We start from the raw sequence: 16,512 nt of genomic DNA, 5'->3' as shown, positions 1-16,512 counted from the left end.
AAAAAATTCCCTTTGGAAAAAAGAAATTTTGCCAGATAAGACCACCAGCAGGAAAGAAATCTGGTACCCAAAGGTTGCACTCCATTTAAAAAGGTAACTTGGTATATTTTGAGGGGTTGATGGATAAGGAGGATATGTGAAAGGCAACTAAGTCTAAATTTAAGAACAGGGACATTAAAAACTTTATTTAATAAATACAACAAATAATTTAAAAATATACTTCAATTCCAAAGCCAATTAAGAAAAGGAAGTAGAGAAAGGAGAAAAAAGGGGGACAAGATCAGAAGAAAAAGAGAAAGTTCAAGAGACAGAACAATGGTTTGGTTGGGCTGTGTCAGAATGTACTACCCTTTAAAATTCTGATCAAATGCTCTTGACTCCTAAACCCTTAGCCCTTGTTCTGATAGGGTAGCCACAGGAGTCTACCAGCCAGGAATGATTCTCTGGGCTCTGGATCAGAGCACGCTGGAGGCTGGAATTGGCAGGGGGAATGTTAGGGGGCAGTTGCTTACTTACTTCTAAAAACCATCTGTTCTAACCCCCAGGCAGGTTTAAGTAGTGCAAACTCTTAAGCGGAGAGCTCCTAGCTGCATAGTTTCACAAGTGAGTGTCCAAAGCCCAGGCCTCCGGGAGCCAGGGCCCAGGGTACCGAGGGGTCCGAAGCCACTTTGGTGAATGGGACCGAAGGGGGAAGACAGGAGAGACCAGGGCAGAGGAGCAAAGCCTCTGGCTAAGCCAGTGGCTGAGCCGGAAAACACTGCTGGGCAAGAGAGGGCTGCAGGGCAGGTAGTCTGGACACTGGATTCAACAGTTTGCCATCAGCCAGGGAAGGTGGAGCTGAGGATGCATATGGAGCAGAACCAGGAAGATCAGGAAAGCTGAGGGAAAACAGAAGAGTGGGGAGGAAGGGGGAAGCAGCTCAGCAGCAAACTCCAGGAGAAATAACCAGCAGCCCTCACAGATTTGTGATTGTCTCTTAAAAAGATTTATTTTCTCTTCTTGCCTGAATGTACAAAGGCAAAAAGAGTACAGTTTGTATATATATATATTTATATATATATATATATATAAAAAACAAGGAACTTGGTAATGTACACTTTACAGAAGGGAAGAATCAGGAAGACTGAAATTAAATCCAACAGAGCAACGCCAATGGAACAAAAGCTATGAACAGCAACACTGCCCCTCCAGCCCGGGCCTCCAGCTCGCCCCAACCTGCTCCCAATTGGGGGGGGCTGAGCACCAAGGCAAGCGGGTGGGCTGGGGCAAGAGGGGCTGGGGGCGGGGCCTGGGAGGGGCTTGATCCCAGGAGGGGCCCATGGCAGAGGATCATCGGAAAGCTTCCTGGGATGCCCTAGTAGTAAAACAAATGACAACGGCCCAGAATTATGGGGCCAACTAGCTGCCCAGTTGAATCACAGGGGCAGGAGAGTAGACACTGGGATGGTGACAGAGTACACAATATAATAAGCGACATGGGTGACCTCAAAGCCTGCGTACAGTAACTCTAGCCCTTCTACAGTCTCACCCTCCCAACCCCCAAGCCACATCCTCTCACCCTCGCCTTGGAGCCTGGAAAGAAGATTCAAGAATCACCATTTCATTTCATGGGGTGCCCTCTTAACCCTTCTGCATGTGGTCTTTTGACCTGGAGACGTGTGGAAGGGATGAGGTAAGAGAAGGGAGCTTCATACATGTATACATACATGTACAGGCAGGGAAGGGGGGTGAAGGAAACAGCACACCTTAAATGAGGAAGGAGATGTGAGCCCTGAAGAGCAGCTCTCCAAGCCGTGACTGTCCCAGCTGGGGGTGAGGCTCCTGCCTTCTAGCTTCTCAGGTGGAGCCCTGACAAATGAGGTCTTGGAAAAGGCCTGGGCAGGGGTGGCTCACAGTTGAGCCTTGGTCTGGGTGTCATGGCCCTTAACAGCACACTTTGCCAGCCTTTGCTCATGGGGCAGGGTCGGGGGATCCTTGCTGAGGGTCTCATCTCTCTGAACAAGTCACAGGTACCCCCACCCACGGGCCGCCTCCCCATACAGAGCGGCTGGAGGTAGACAGCAAGTCCCTCCACAGCACTGGTCAAGGATCTGTTTCCACTGCTGCTGCTTCGGGTTGTTTCAGGGAGGGAAGACTGGACCTGGTGAGGAAAGGGGCCTGGGAAAAAGGCAGTGCTATTCTGCCATTGTTGCTCCCACCTGCTCTTCTGGGCAGCTCAGCTCCTACTCTTCTCCAGAGGCTTGATACAAGGATCAGAGAGCCAAAGTGTTTTTTAAGGAAAAGGAAAAGCTGTCCCCTTCTGCAGAACTCAAGACTGCCCTGCTAATACAGAAGTTCCTCTTCTCTGTTATAGAACAAAGTGGAAAGGGCAGGAATGTGGGGCCAGGCCTGCCCAACGGGAAAGAAAATTACTCCCAACAGTTTCTTTACAATATGTACAGAACACGCTGTAAACCAGCGCCACAGATACAAAACACACAATATTTAAAAACAAACAGGAACAGAGATGGGCACTTGGCTCCACCCCACAGGAGCCTGGCAGGGCAGCGTCAGGCTGAAATTCAGAGTCATCCTCCTGGTGGGGTTGACTCAGGTTAGGTGGGGTGAAGGCATCCAAAGAAACTACTTCTATGGGTAAAAGGAAAGTCAGTGCCCGGAGCACTGCCCTCCGGGTGAGCAGAGGCAGAGGGAATGACGGGGGCGAGGGAGGCTGCTTAGGGGCCTGCTAAGTGGTCTAAAACAGTGGGTTTTGTGAGAGGGCTCAGAAGCCAACCTGAATAAAAACAATGACATGAAAACCCAGAGGAAAGTTCTATAGGTCAGAGGGGCTCCTCTTAAGCAAATGACCCCAAGCCATTCAGAGTAGGGCTCTGGGGTTCTTGGCAGGCAGCCTCTGCCAGGCATTGTGCTTACTGTCCTCTACCTCCCTGCCCCAAATGGAGTCAGAGCCAAGTCCTTGCTCTTAAAGGGTCGCTTTGGCACTCTGGTCACAAATACCCCTCTCAAGCCTAGGCTGGTGTGTGTCAGTCTTTCTCAATCCAGAAGGTCAAGGCAAGATAGCCAGGGGGGAACAAAGGGATGATACCTCAAAAGCAAAATAAGAGCTAAAGCTTCCCCTAGGCGGGGGAAGAAGGGACTCCAATACAGCTGCCACATCCTCATCCCTTTCCCAGGGCAGAGAGCATAAAGCCGGACTGGGAGACTGCACTTCTGAGGGGAGAGGAGAAATGTCCGCTGCTTCATAGCACAGCTCCACTGAGTACACTCTGTGGTTCTGAGGCGTAATGCCTTGGATGTGTTATCCCAGGGTGTAAGGACCACCTACCTTCCCACGGCCAGTGGCCCCTAAAACAAAAACGTGTTACGAAGATACACAGCTTATATTGGCACACACGGGGTTATAGACTGAGCTATATAAAAGTCGTGTACTTGTATACAGAGCAATTGGGCTGTATATATTTGGGGCCCTAAATGAGGATACTCAGGTGGCTGAATGGACAGGACATCTCTAAGAACTGCTGGGTGCTCCCAGGGCCTGCCTCCTGGGCCTTGCCCTAAGGTGACCTGGCAGACTCCAAAGCTCCCCATGCTGGGGGGAATACTATTTTACCTGCCTGAGTCTTAAGAACCAAGCATTGGAAAAGAAAAGGAGCGATCAGCATGGGGATCCCCCTGGGAAAGGCACCAAGGGGTCCGGAGGAAAGAGAGACAAGGGCAAGGAGTTGGGGGCTAGGAAGCAGCAGGACTTCGTGAGGATGCAGGTTCTGTTTCACAGACTCCATTCATGCTCCAGCTCCAGCTTACTCCCAGTATGCCTGGGGAGCCCTGTGCTGGTGTTGGGACCCCGGCCCCCTGCCTGACGGGCAGCCCAAGGCCACGGTGGGGCAAATGCCTTGGTCTTCCTTTCCAGGCTAGGCTCTGAGCATTTATATGTGCTCACGTGAGGGCAGAAGTCTTCGTATTTGAAGACCTTGTTTTCACAAGTACAGAGAAAACAGCCCCCAATTTCTTTCCTGAGATTCTAATTCCTCCACATGCTGCCAGTTCCCAGGGCCCAAACTGCTGGGGAGATGCAGGAATCTGGTGATTGTGGTAATGACGGTGAGAGGGGTATGGCTGCTGTGCTGTCTTCAGACCTTACCCAGTGCTTGGGAGTCCCTCCCTGGGGGTGAGGGTGAGGGTGTTGGCACTGCTCAGGCAGCTGACCAGGGTCTTGGGGGAACAGAGCAGTGACTTCTCTGGGCTGAGGCCATGTTCCCCTGGTTCCTCCCCATGCCTTCATCTCCACATGGGCCACAATAGTCACGACCGTGGCTGAGAGAATAAATATTTTTGCTAAGTACCAGCTCTCCAGCTCTTGAGGAAGAGGGAGGGTCGGGGAGTCCGGGGATCTGGTGGAGGTGAGATAGCCAAGGGTCTGCCTTCGGTCATGGTAGGAACGGCAAACAGGATGATCAACACCATTTAACTGATGTCTGAATGGCATCTCCGGCACCTCCTTGGGTGAGCCAGTCCGGGCCCGTGAAGCTGACTTTATCCGGGCACTTGGTGTTCTGTAAGGGAAACATGGACAGGTAACCAGGCACTCAGCCTGCTGGTATAATAACCACCAGGTGGCGCTCTGACGACACGAACTGCGGGGAGGCCAATTCTGGCCTTTTGGGGGATACTGGTGTTGGGCAGCGCTTGTTGGATGTATGTGGCTTAACCAGAGACTGGGAGACCCCTACGAGACGCTTGGCCAAGGTTCCACCATTTCCAGACCACTGACCCCCACTCCTAGTCTCCGTAAGGGTTCTGTGATCCAGGTATCAACTCCTCCTGCTCTACGTGTTGTCCCCAATTAAAAAGTGACTTACCGTTCTCACCTCCGAGGGGGTGGGTAGAGTGAGGGAGTTGAGCCTTGCTGGCTGGCAACAATGGCTGTAGAAGAAAGCCCTGAGTGAGAAGGAGGACATGTTTAGTGTAACACTCCCAGAACCCTCTGATTAAACACTTTTTCTTTCTAAGCTTGGTGTGGGTAACAGGAGTTTCTCCTTAAATTCCTGGCTTCCCTGAGTTTTGGGGTGCTGACAGAAAAAAAAAAATCTGGTACTTGGCCAGATATAGTGACTGCGGACAGTATATATAGCAAGGCTCTATTTTTTAGCTGCTTGTTTCTCTTTGGCTATGGAATACCTGGTCCTTATTCTTCTGAATATCAAAGCCAATTTTCTAGAGGAGTTTGAAAGTCCCTAAGTTCCGGGAGAGGAAATAAATGTTCTATGCTTTAATGACTACCTGCAGGGGGCTAAGATCTGGACAGATTAGAAGCTCAACAAGAAAAAATTAAAAAGGATCCTTGCTGGGGGTCCCTTGATGTGGGCAATACTACTAGGCTACTGGGACGAAGTCAAAAGGAGTTAGGGGAAGGAGGTTACCTGCTGCGTAGGGTAAGTTGTACTGTGCTGGGAGCAACGAGTAGCCCAGATGGTGGTGGTGGTGGTGTGTGGACATCAGGCGCTGAGAAGGGGAGGTGCGGGGCCGGTCCACACTCCTTTCAGCCCCGCCTGCTCCCCCGACGCTGCTACAGCTGCCACCCCCCCCAACCACCCCACAACCTCCCCGATCTCTCTCCTGAGACGTTTTATCAGTTATCTGGAAAAAAAGCAGACACAAAAGCACTACTGTGAGACACACACACACACACGATGCTCTGAGTCCACATTAGGACTCCTTACAAACGCAGGGAACCTGAGAATTGTGGAGATGCCCGGTAAAGCCAATGCTAAGTCAGCTAGGCTGCACTGTAGTTAAGACCTGAACTTGCCTGCCCGCCTTCTTCCAGACCCTGGATCTGGGTTTTGTTAGCAGCCGGCACCTCTTACCGTGGGAGACTTGCTCTTGTAGTGACTGGCATGCTGCTGCAAGATGTCCAGAGCTTTGGACTCGGAGCTGGATTTACAACTGACACTGGGGCTGGCTCGCGCCTTGTCGGCATCTTCACCCCCTGAGACCTTGCTGCCGTATGGGGAGAAAGAGTAGCTGGAAGGTAGGTAGGAACCTGGGGAAGGAGAAGTAAAATGGTCAGAGATGCAAGTGGCAGATGAAACTCGTTTTAGTGACTGCGATTAGGCAGGTATCAGCTTTCCTAGGCACAGGCAGAGGTGTTCCTACCACGATGTCTTCAGGCTGAACCTATTAGCGTGTCCTTTCTTTACTGTGCTATAGAGGCACACTAGCTAAGGGATATTATGAACATGGACCTCAGCTTCTGGGGAATCAACTACTCTAGAGCCTCAGTCTCAGAGATTCACCTTGGAGAGGCTAAATTATGGTGAAGTGGAAAGGTCCGAGGATTTGGAGTCAGATGACCTTGGGATCAAATTTACCTCTCGAGACCAGCTGGCTAGCCTTAAGTAAAGTAACAACCTTTCTGAGCTTCAGTTTCTTTCCCATCAGCAGGAAGATACTAATGCTATTCCATAGGGAAGATTAAATGAGATCGTGTACACAAGTCATTGAGTAGTGTCTGGCCCACAGCAGGCACTTGCCAAGGTAAGTGTTATTTTTATGTGGATGGATGGAATAGCAGAGGAAGGAACACCACAGGCTGAGACAATCTCCTATCTCTGTTTGAAAAGTTTACTTGTGCTATTTAGAGTCTGCCTTACAGTGTTCGACCAGGATATCAAGACTAGGCTGTTCTCTCACAAGGAAGGGGGAGCTCTGGGGAGTGAAAAGAATGCTCTTCTGCCCCCAGAAGCATCCCACATGACGCTTCAGACAGCAGAAAGCAGTGAGTACAGTTGAACAGGAGCAGTCCTGTAACGAGTTAAAAACCACTTACGTCCCTACTTTGTGCCCCTCCCCAAGAATTCAGGGATGGCAGTGTCAAGAGCTTATCTTTCCCAAGCTGAATGTTTTCTACTGGACTTCCCCCACTGATTTCAAACAGATCTTCCTCTCTCCCGCTGTCTTCCAACCTTCCAGCTGAACATGATCTTCTAAATGAATACATGCATTGTCCTGGTTTGAATTTTATTTGTTCCATGTGTCTCTCCCAATACAATTAAGTTGTAAGCTCCTTAAGAGGGAACTAGCCTTCTCTGTTTCTTTTGTATTCCCCAAGATACCTTACCCATTGCCAAAGTGTAGAGCATGTGTTTAAAAAAATCCCAGCTGAGGGAAGATGGCAGTGGTAGGGAGTTCTGCCTTCAGTTATCCAGGAAAACTGACTATAGAGGCAAAACTTAAGCTGGAGCAAGGGAGGGAGACATGGTCCCTCAGACTGTAGTCAGGGGTCATTCAAGGAGCTTGGGGCTAGACTGACCAGCTCACAGAATGTCACAAACAAAACAGGGCGGTCATCTGTCCCAGGCACAGTCAGCCTTAAGGGTCTGCAAGAAAACTCTGGCTCTGAAATCTGTTTCATTTCCTTTCCCAGTTAGTGGAGCGCCAAGTGGGAAGGTGGGGGGGCTATACCTGGGTAGTTCTGCATCATCACAGCAGGCATGCCCCGGTAGCTGGGGTGGTTGGGGTCATAGGACTGGCTGTAGGAGTAGCCATGCATGTAAGGGATGTAGGACTGGTGCTGGGTGAGCGGGGAGGACACAGGCACATGGACACTCGGTCGGGGCTCCTTGCTCCCCAGGCGGGACTCCTCTGATGTGGACAGCTTGCAGTCACTACTTGTGCTTTCCTTCCCATCCTCCTTGGAGACAGAGTCCTTACTCCGACTCCTTTCTTCCTTCAATTTGCGGTCCCGCTCCTCTTTCCACCGCTCATCCTCTGACTTAATGTCCGAGTACTTGGCAGGATAGACGTATGTCCACATCCGGGGCTCTGTTTCCTAAAAATCACAGAACGAGCACTGAGTGTTGTACAGATGAGAGTGAGATTTCAAGCGCAAGGTCACAGGAGAAACACCAGTGCAGGTTAATACTAGACACCAGTGCAGGGTAAAATCTTGGCCTCTGTTGATCTTCATTTAGAACGAACTCTGGTCCCTCCTTTTTAAAAAGCCTGCTCCCTCCCTGCCCAGGAGGAAACAAGATGTGGGGAAGGAAAAGGAAAATCCACCAGTGGGTCTTCTTTAGGAGAAAATGCATTCTGGGGAAAGGAGTCTTTGAATAAAAGAAGCTGCTCCTTTTCCAAGGAATTTTAGGTGGTTTCACTTCTTAAGAGCAAGCTTAGGGGCAGAGAGTCATGAGTGCTGCCCAGCTCAGAGGAAGGAGGTCTAGTGGTGATACCAAGAAGCATGGGAAGACTTTCTAAGTCTCATGAGCAGAACATGACGTAAGACCAAGTTCTCAGTTCTAACTCTACCTATTAAAAAACCATTTTAAAAAAGATTTTATTTTTATGTAATCTCTACATCCAACGTGGGGCTCGAACTTACAACCCTGAGATCAAGAGTTGCATGCTCCACTGACTGAACCAGCCAGGGTCCCCACTATAAAATCTTTCAGGAAGTAACTCAGGCTGAATGGTAACTCCCTCTAGGAAATGGATAGATCACCATGAACTTACTCCATAGGAACCAAACAGGGGAAGAAACACTGGACTAGGAATTGAGATAACCTGGGTTCTAGTCCTGGCTCTGCTAGTAAAGTTGCAAGTGACCCAGAAAAATCAAGCTAACTTACCTGGGCATCTCCTGTCAAATGGGAAAAACACCTTTTACTTTTTAAAATGCTTTTTAAAAACACGAACATGATTTACAAAAGTAAAGAATCCTTTAAATTACAGATTTCTCCTGCCAATCTCTATTCTGCTGATCCCCCCACCTAAGAGAGCCCTGATTTGTGAGGAAGAGAGAAAGCCTATCAAATACTATTTGTTTCCTCCCAGAACAGTTACCTGTCGGTACCAGAGTATGGGATCCACCTCTGCCTGCCGGCCACACTCAGCACCTGTCTTAGCCTCAGAGGCCTCCTTGCCTAGGTGGCTGGCCTCACTCAGCTTCACTTTAAGTCCTTCTGGGGCCTGGCTGGGGAGTTTGGAGGAGTCATCTAACTTGGGAATGATGACTGACTTGGCAGGGTCAGCCCCTGGCTCCTTGGCCTTCCCGGGTCCTGACTTGACCAGGTCCGTCAGGCTGGGGGCCTTGGTAAGAGTCGGTGGAATCGACGGCTTTTGCTTCCATTCGTCCTTGAGTGCCGCCTCCCGCTCCTTCAGGCTTAGCTCAGCCTTCTTGTCGAGCCCCCGCTGCTGCTGCTCCAGGCTTTGCCGCTTCTGCTGCTCCTCGTACTGCTGCCGGTAGGCCGTGTTGGTGCTCAGGAGATGGGTGTGGTAACTCTGGTCGCTGTAGCCATACGGGGGCACATAGGCGTACTGGTTGTAGTACAGGGACTGCATGTACATGTTGGGACGCTGCTGGATGACTGAAGGCTGCTGGCTGGAACCGCTCAGTTCTGGTTTCTTTTCCTCACAGATATCGTTCTTCACTTTCCCCTCTATGCTCTCAGGCTCTTCATCCTTTTTAGTCTTCAGAGCCTGGCTCTCCACGCCTGCCTGGCTGTTGGGGTTCAGTGCCCCGGGGCTGGACTGTGCATAACTTGGAGAGTAGTAACTCTCAAAGCCTTGGTAATACGGTGAGTCTTTGCTCTGTGGCTGAGGGGGGAAAAGTGACTTCTTAGCCCCTTCCTTAACCAACTGTTCAGGGTCCTTTGATTTGACACTGTCCACTTTGCCCTCCCCATCTTCCCCAGCATCAGATATGTCAGAGTACGCAGGGCTGTTGGTTTTGACTGAGTTGCCTTCAGCTCCATTCTGGGTCACCACATGTAAGGGAGTCAGCGGCTGGGTAGGGGTGGTGCTATCTATGCGGCTACTGCCTCCGATGGAAGGGCTGGGGGCATTGTCTGTGAAGCTGTAGATCTTGTCAGCTTCTGCCTTGATGCTAGCCAGTCGGCTTTGGTGGGGGTCTGAGGAGCCATTCAGGAGCCCCTCCATCTTCACCCCATCTCCCGATGATTCCCTGAATGGGCTTTTGCCTTCTTCTGCTCGACACACTTTCCCAGGGGTCAGAGGACTTTCAAGTTCCTTTGAAGACTCCTTCTTTTTTTTGTCTTTCTTTTTCTTGTCCTTGGCTGGAGTCAAGGCAGGGTTGACTGTGAAAGGTTCTCCCATCACAGTGGGCTTGGGCTGAATAGGTTTGAGTTGGGGGCTGTTGGGCATGGCTTGGACCACTGTGGTGGTCAAGCCTGAGGAGGAGCCTGGGCTTCCTGCTGTGAAGGTGGCGGTCTGGAAGGTGTAGATTTGCTGTGGGGGGATGGCAGGGGCAATAGGCCTCGCTGACTTTAAGCTTTTGGAAGGAATCTTTTCAGGCTTCAGACTGGAGGGTTTTTTACATTTTTCTTTTTCCATACACTTCCTTTCCAAAGAATCAAAGGCATCATTGCTTGTTTCATCCATTACTGAGGGTCCATCATCAGAGCCATCATTCGATAAGGCCCCGAGGTCTGTGTCCCCTTCCCCACTCAGCTTTTTCTTACAGAGGCCTTTTGTGCTGAATTTGCTTGAAGGAGAAGGGCTATGGGGCTCTACGAGCCGAACTTTGGGGGTAGCTGAGCGGGCAGGGGACAAGGAACCTTTTTGTGAGACGGATGCACCATTGCAGCTCCCAAGGTCTGCATGTAGAGTGGGCTCCTCTCCGTACTCACTGTCTCCATCTGCTTCCGGCTTACTGTCATCATCTGTGTGGGCATGGGCTTGGTGGTACTTAAGTCCATTGATGTGCTTATATTTTTTGTTGCAGTTTGGGTGGGGGCAGTCAATCAGGACTGGGGAGGGACAATTTCTGTCTAGAACAGTGGGTTCCACCTTGGTCCCAGGGAGGGGACCAGTGGCTGAGCCCATGGAATTCGTACGGACACGCTTGCTCCCTTTGGAGTCCTCTGAGCTAGAATTCAGCTCCATGTCTGAAAGCGGTTTGTTTTTCCGCTTATTAGCTGAGGAAGGGCTGGCCTTGACATCTTCAGAGGTGCTACTGGCAGGTGGGCGATGCTCTGAAGAATTTTGGCTGCCCCGACGGCCTTTGCTATTGGCTCCTGCTCGGGTTTTGCTGCTGCTGCTGGTCCCTTTGCTGTCGGAGGCCGTGGCTGTCTCATTGACAGGTGTGTTACTGTTGGGACGCATGCGTTTGCCTCTACCCCGGCCATTGCGCATTTCCAAGTCACTGGTGGGGGAGTCGCAGAACCTTGGCAAAGGGCAAACACAACAGGATATTATTAAGAAGAGAAAACAACTTCAAACCAGTTTAGCTGCCTCCAGAAGAACTGTCCAGATGGTACTATCATTTTCAATGGATATGATTTGTTAAAGGAACTTTTGAAAGCATGGGAACTGCATTAAATGGTAAGCTCCTAGGATGCTATCTGCTTGCTAGCTGTACATCATTCCCCAACATCTGGGTTCCCCAAATCCTGGCAAACTGGGTACAAATAAGATGTAAAGTGCCATTTACTGAAATGCCAAGCAGAAAGGGTCCTTGTGAAACCCACATTGTCTAGTGTTCATAAAAATGAAAATGTTCCTGAGTTTAAACTCTTTGGAGATGGCTACCATCAAAAAGCAGCATCAATGATTGTTTGTTTACCTACAGGCAGACTGGGTGGACTTGGTCTCAAGGTAATTCCAGACAAAGGCTTAAACAGGATCTCCTCCCCAATGCCTATCCCACCCGTCAACATGTAATTCATTTATTCTTCTTCAATGCCAGAGCAGGAGAGTGCCTTCCCTCAACCCAACACTATCATATTCTTTAAAAGCTGGGTGTCTTAAAAGCGATCCAGCTCTAACAGGATGAAGGCATAAGGGATCACTGATTAGGGTGGCTGAGACTAATATGCGCCAAAAAACTGTAAAATGCTTACCTGGGGGGTGCCCAATCATGCCGCGTGCAGTCAAGAAGTGTACCTACATATGTCTTGTTCCTCCACGTTACATTCACCACCAACATCCCTGGAAGACAAGAAGATTCTGATACAGACAAGAGCAACCCTGCTGGCCACAGACAAGAGTGTTTTTCTTTTGAGGAGGATTCTGGCTCCTGTAGGAGGGTTTAGGTTGTGCTCTGGGTCCCCATGAGACACACAGGATTGGGCCAAAATATCACTATGGGAACTACCTAGTCAGCTCCATAGATTTATAAGACTTAGTGTCATACTGACATCAGAATTCTCTTTTAAAGAATAAAAATCACAGTTAAAAAGCGCTATTGATGGGATCATGCTGATAACTTACCTTTCTCATTAACATTACAAATCTGAGATGTATCTATGTATCTATGCTGACATGAAAAGCTTAACTTATTTTAACTGTGCTCACATACGACTGAGCATATATGTGCTCACGTACGTTATGATTTGACCACAGTTTTCAAGTTCTCCTACTGATGGACATTTAGGATATTTTGAGCATTGCACTCAAATGATATCACAGTGAACACTCTGTCTTGTTCATATTACTTAAAAATGGTTTTGGATGGATAATATAGTCATACTTCTAAATTCAAAAGCTAGCAAACAAATTGCAATATAAATGAAGTGTCCCTCCTGTCACTGTTCTTCAACCTTCTAGTTCCTCTACCCAGAAACATCCATGGATCCACATAATTCTCCAGAGAGATTTTACACATTTATAAACAAATACACATTTATATATACAATATAAACAAATATACATTCTTCTCAAATGGTAGCAAAAACAATGTTCTGTACTTCTTTCATCTAAACATACTTTGGATCATTCCATATCAGGACACGTTGAACTACTTCATTTCAATGGCTGCACTGGAATGATTTCAAAGTATACTATAATTTATTTAATCAGACCCCTGGTGATGGACATTTAGGTTGCGTCACCATTCTGCTACTACAAATAACACTAAATGGATGATCTTGTACAAATGTTTTATCTTACTTATATGAGTATTTCAGTAAGGTCAATTCCTGTAAGTAAAACTGTTAATCATAGAGCACTTGTATTTGGATCTTGTTAAATACTGCCAAACTGCCATCAAAGAAGATATACTAATTTATACACCCATTAGTAGTGCATGAGAACACCAGCTGTCCTTTTCCTTTGGCAACACGGTGTTCTCGAACTTATTGATCTTTGGCAACATGATAGGAGAAAAAGAGTGTTTTAATTTAATGTTTCTTATCATGAGTCTGTATATCATATCATTTTAAGACATTATGAGATGTATTTCCTTCCTGAGTTGTCTGTTCAAATCCTTTGCTCATTTTTCTACTGAAATATGTAGTCTTTTACTTACTTGTAACTCTTAATATACTAAAATAAGCCTACTGTCTGTTGTACAATCAGGTATTTCCCCCTGGTTTGTCATGTGCTAATGGTGGTTAATGCTCTGTAGACATTATTTGCCTTAAAAAAAAAAAAGATTTATTTATTTGAGAGCGACAGATACAGTGACAGAGAGCACAAGCAGGGAGAAGGGAGAAGCAGGTTCCCTGCTGAGCACAAAGCCCAAAGCAGGCTCGATCCCAGCTCCTGGGATCATGACCTTTGAGCTGAAGGCAGATGCTTAACTGACTGAGCCAACCAGGCACCCCTATTTACATTTTTTTTTTTAAAGATTTTATTTATTTGACAGAGATCACAAGGAGGCAGAGAGGCAGGCAGAGAGAGAGGAAGGGAAGCAGGCTCCCTGCTCAGCAGAGAGCCTGATGTGGGGCTTGATCCCAGGACCCTGGGATCATGAACTGAGCCGAAGGCAGAGGCTTAACCCACTGAGCCACCCAGGTGCCCGGGCTATTAACCTTTTTAAAGAAGGTTTATTTAAGTACTCTCTATATCCAAAGTGGGGTTCAAACTCATGACACTGAAGTCAAGAGTTGCATGCTGTACTGACTGAGCCAGCCAGGCGCCCCGAAATTATTGACTTTTATGTTGTTACACTTATCAGTCTTTTATTTTATAGCTTTAGAGTTTTTTGTCCTATTTCAAAAGGTTTTCCTTATTCCATCACTTCATTAATAGTTTTTTCTTATGGTTTCTTTTAGTACTTTCATAGTTTGATTTTTTTTTTTTTAAGATTTTATTTATTTACTTGACAGAGAGAGAGACAGCAAGAGAAGGAACACAAGCAGAGGGAGTAAGGGAGTGGGAGAGGGAGAAGCAGACAACCACTTAGCAGGGAGCCTGATGCGGGGCTCAATCCCAGGACCCTGGGATCATGATTTGAGCCAAAGGCAGACGCTTAATAACTGAGTCACCCAGGCACCCAGTATAGTTTGATTTTTTTATCTTTAAATCTTTGATCCATCTGAAATTCAATCTGGTATAAAACTTTTTTTTTTTAAGTAATCTCCATAACCAACATGGGGCTCAAACTCATGACCAGGAGATCAAGAGTCAGATGCTCTCCTGATTGAGCCAGGCACCCCTAAAACAACTTTTTAATTTTGTTTTTGTGGCTTATTTATCCTCTTAAGTATTTTTGGTTAATTCCACATTTTAGTGAAGTCAAATATTTACAGTTTATGCTTCTGATGTTTTATCACAAAGTCAATAACATTATACCACGAGACACTTTGAAGTCATTAACAAGCTATAAATAGTTTTTACATTTTTAATGGTAGAAAAAATGAAAAGGAGAATAACATTTTATGTTACATGAAATTATATGTTATGTGATCTGAATAAAGTTTTATTGGAATCATAACCCCACTTACTCATTTATGCACTGTCTATGCCTGATTTCAGGCCGCAAGGCAGAGTTACATACGCAACAGAGAGAGAGGCTGCATGGCCTGCAAACCCTAAAATATTTACTACCTGGCCCTTTGTGCACAGGTTTGCTAGCCCATTTTAGATCTTTTCTCCTTTCAAATATAAGCACTTAAATGTATGAATTTCCCTCATAGCCTATTTTAGCTGCATTCCACAGGCTTTGATATGTTTTCACGATCATTCAGGTCCAAAGATCTTCTAGTTTCCCCGGTGATTTCCTTTTTGATTCTGGGTTATTTAGAAAATTGTTGTCAAATTTCCAACTATCTAGGGACTTTCCCGATATCTTTCTGTTATTCATTTCCAATATAATTTGATTCAAATACAATTTGTGGCAGAGAACATACTCTGGTATGATTTCAAACCTTTCAAATTTGGAGAACTTCTGGTCTGAAATATGAACTATCTTGAAAGTTCCATGTACACCTGAAAGTAGTATCTTAAAGTGTGCACTCTATAGTTTTAGGGTTTTCTATAAATGAATGATATTATTCAAATCTACTATATGGCCACTAATTTTCTCCCACCTTATCAATTACTTGCCCCCTCTTTTTGTTCACTGGAATTTCTGTTCCTCTAGAAGCTGGATGTTCTAGATTAATCCTCTTTTTTATCTCGTACTCCTGTTTTCCACTCCTTTGTCTGTATTTTATATTCAAAGGGATTTCCTTCATGTTCTAAATTATATTCTGAAATTTCCATTTTTACTACTGTATTATTAAAAAAAGGCATCCTGTTGTTTCATAGATAGAATAATGTTATTTCTCTAAAGATATTTAATTATATTTGATCCTTGAACAATAAAGGTTTAAAGTGCATGGGTCCCCTTATACATGTATTTATTCTTTTTTTTTTTTTAAGATTTTTTATTTATTTATCAGAGAGAGAGAGAGAGAGAGAGCGCACAGGCAGACAGAATGGCAGGCAGAGGCAGAGGGAGAAGCAGGCTCCCTGCCGAGCAAGGAGCCTGATGTGGGACTCGATCCCAGGACACTGGGATCATGACCTGAGCCGAAGGCAGCTGCTTAACCAACTGAGCCACCCAGGCGTCCCCATGGATTTATTCTTTTTAAAAATTTCTCCATTTATTTGAGAGAGAGCATGTATGTGCAAGCACCTATGAGTGTGGGAAGGAGCAGAAAGACTCTCAGGCAGACTCCCTGCTGAGCAGATGACCTGAGCTGAAACCAAGGATTGGACAAAACCAAGAATGTGATGTTTAACTGACTAATTGACTGAGCCACTAAGGTGCCTGCACATTTGTTTTTTTTTAAATAAATACAGTACAGGAGAGCCTGGTTGGCTCATTGGGTTAAGCCTCTGCCTTCGGCTCAGGTCATGATCTCAGGGTCCTGGGATAGAGCCCTACATCGTGCTCTCTGCTTGGCGGGGAGCCTGCTTCCCTCTCTGTCTCTGCCTGCCTCTCTGCCTGCTTGTGATCTCTCTCTCTGTGTCAAAATAAATAAATTAAAAAAAAATACAGTACAGTACTGTAAATGTATTTTCTCTTATGATTTCTTTTTATTTTTAAAAAAAAAATTCCAAGGGGCCTAGGTGGCTTATTCAGTTAAGCATCTGAACCTTGGTTTTGGCTCAGGTCTTAATCTCGTGTTGTGGGATGGAGCCTCTTGTTAGTCTCCATGCTTGGCAGAGTCAGCTTGTCCCTTTCGCTCCACCTACCTGCTCTCACGTGTGCCTTTTTTCTCAATAATAAAATAAAATAAAATAAAATAAAATAAAATAAAATAAAATAAAATAAAATAAAATAAA

General features: G+C 46.7%; 1 protein-coding gene across 5 annotated transcripts in view; it reads right to left on the bottom strand.

Annotated features, from left to right (window-relative positions):
- Positions 1–1,080: 1,080 nt before the first annotated feature.
- The window catches only part of ZNF609 (zinc finger protein 609), a 230,098-nt gene continuing 214,666 nt past the window's right edge, over positions 1,081–16,512 (bottom strand). For 4 of the 5 annotated variants that reach the window (XM_059372246.1, XM_059372248.1, XM_059372249.1 and 1 more), the window contains 7 exons: positions 11,859–11,946; positions 8,842–11,182; positions 7,465–7,831; positions 5,868–6,043; positions 5,421–5,637; positions 4,860–4,938; positions 1,081–4,553 (listed from right to left, as the gene is read on the bottom strand). In XM_059372246.1, the coding sequence (XP_059228229.1) occupies positions 4,865–4,938; positions 5,421–5,637; positions 5,868–6,043; positions 7,465–7,831; positions 8,842–11,182; positions 11,859–11,946 (3,263 nt within the window). In that variant the 3' untranslated portion in view covers positions 1,081–4,553; positions 4,860–4,864. The remainder of the gene's footprint in view (positions 4,554–4,859; positions 4,939–5,420; positions 5,638–5,867; positions 6,044–7,464; positions 7,832–8,841; positions 11,183–11,858; positions 11,947–16,512) is intronic. The other variant, XM_059372247.1, reaches the window with a different exon arrangement.

This window comes from Mustela nigripes, chromosome 13 (genome assembly GCF_022355385.1).
Source record: "Mustela nigripes isolate SB6536 chromosome 13, MUSNIG.SB6536, whole genome shotgun sequence".
Taxonomy (NCBI): Eukaryota; Metazoa; Chordata; class Mammalia; order Carnivora; family Mustelidae; genus Mustela; species Mustela nigripes.
Note: the sequence above shows the minus strand (reverse complement) of the source record. Positions and strands in the feature narration are given on the sequence as shown.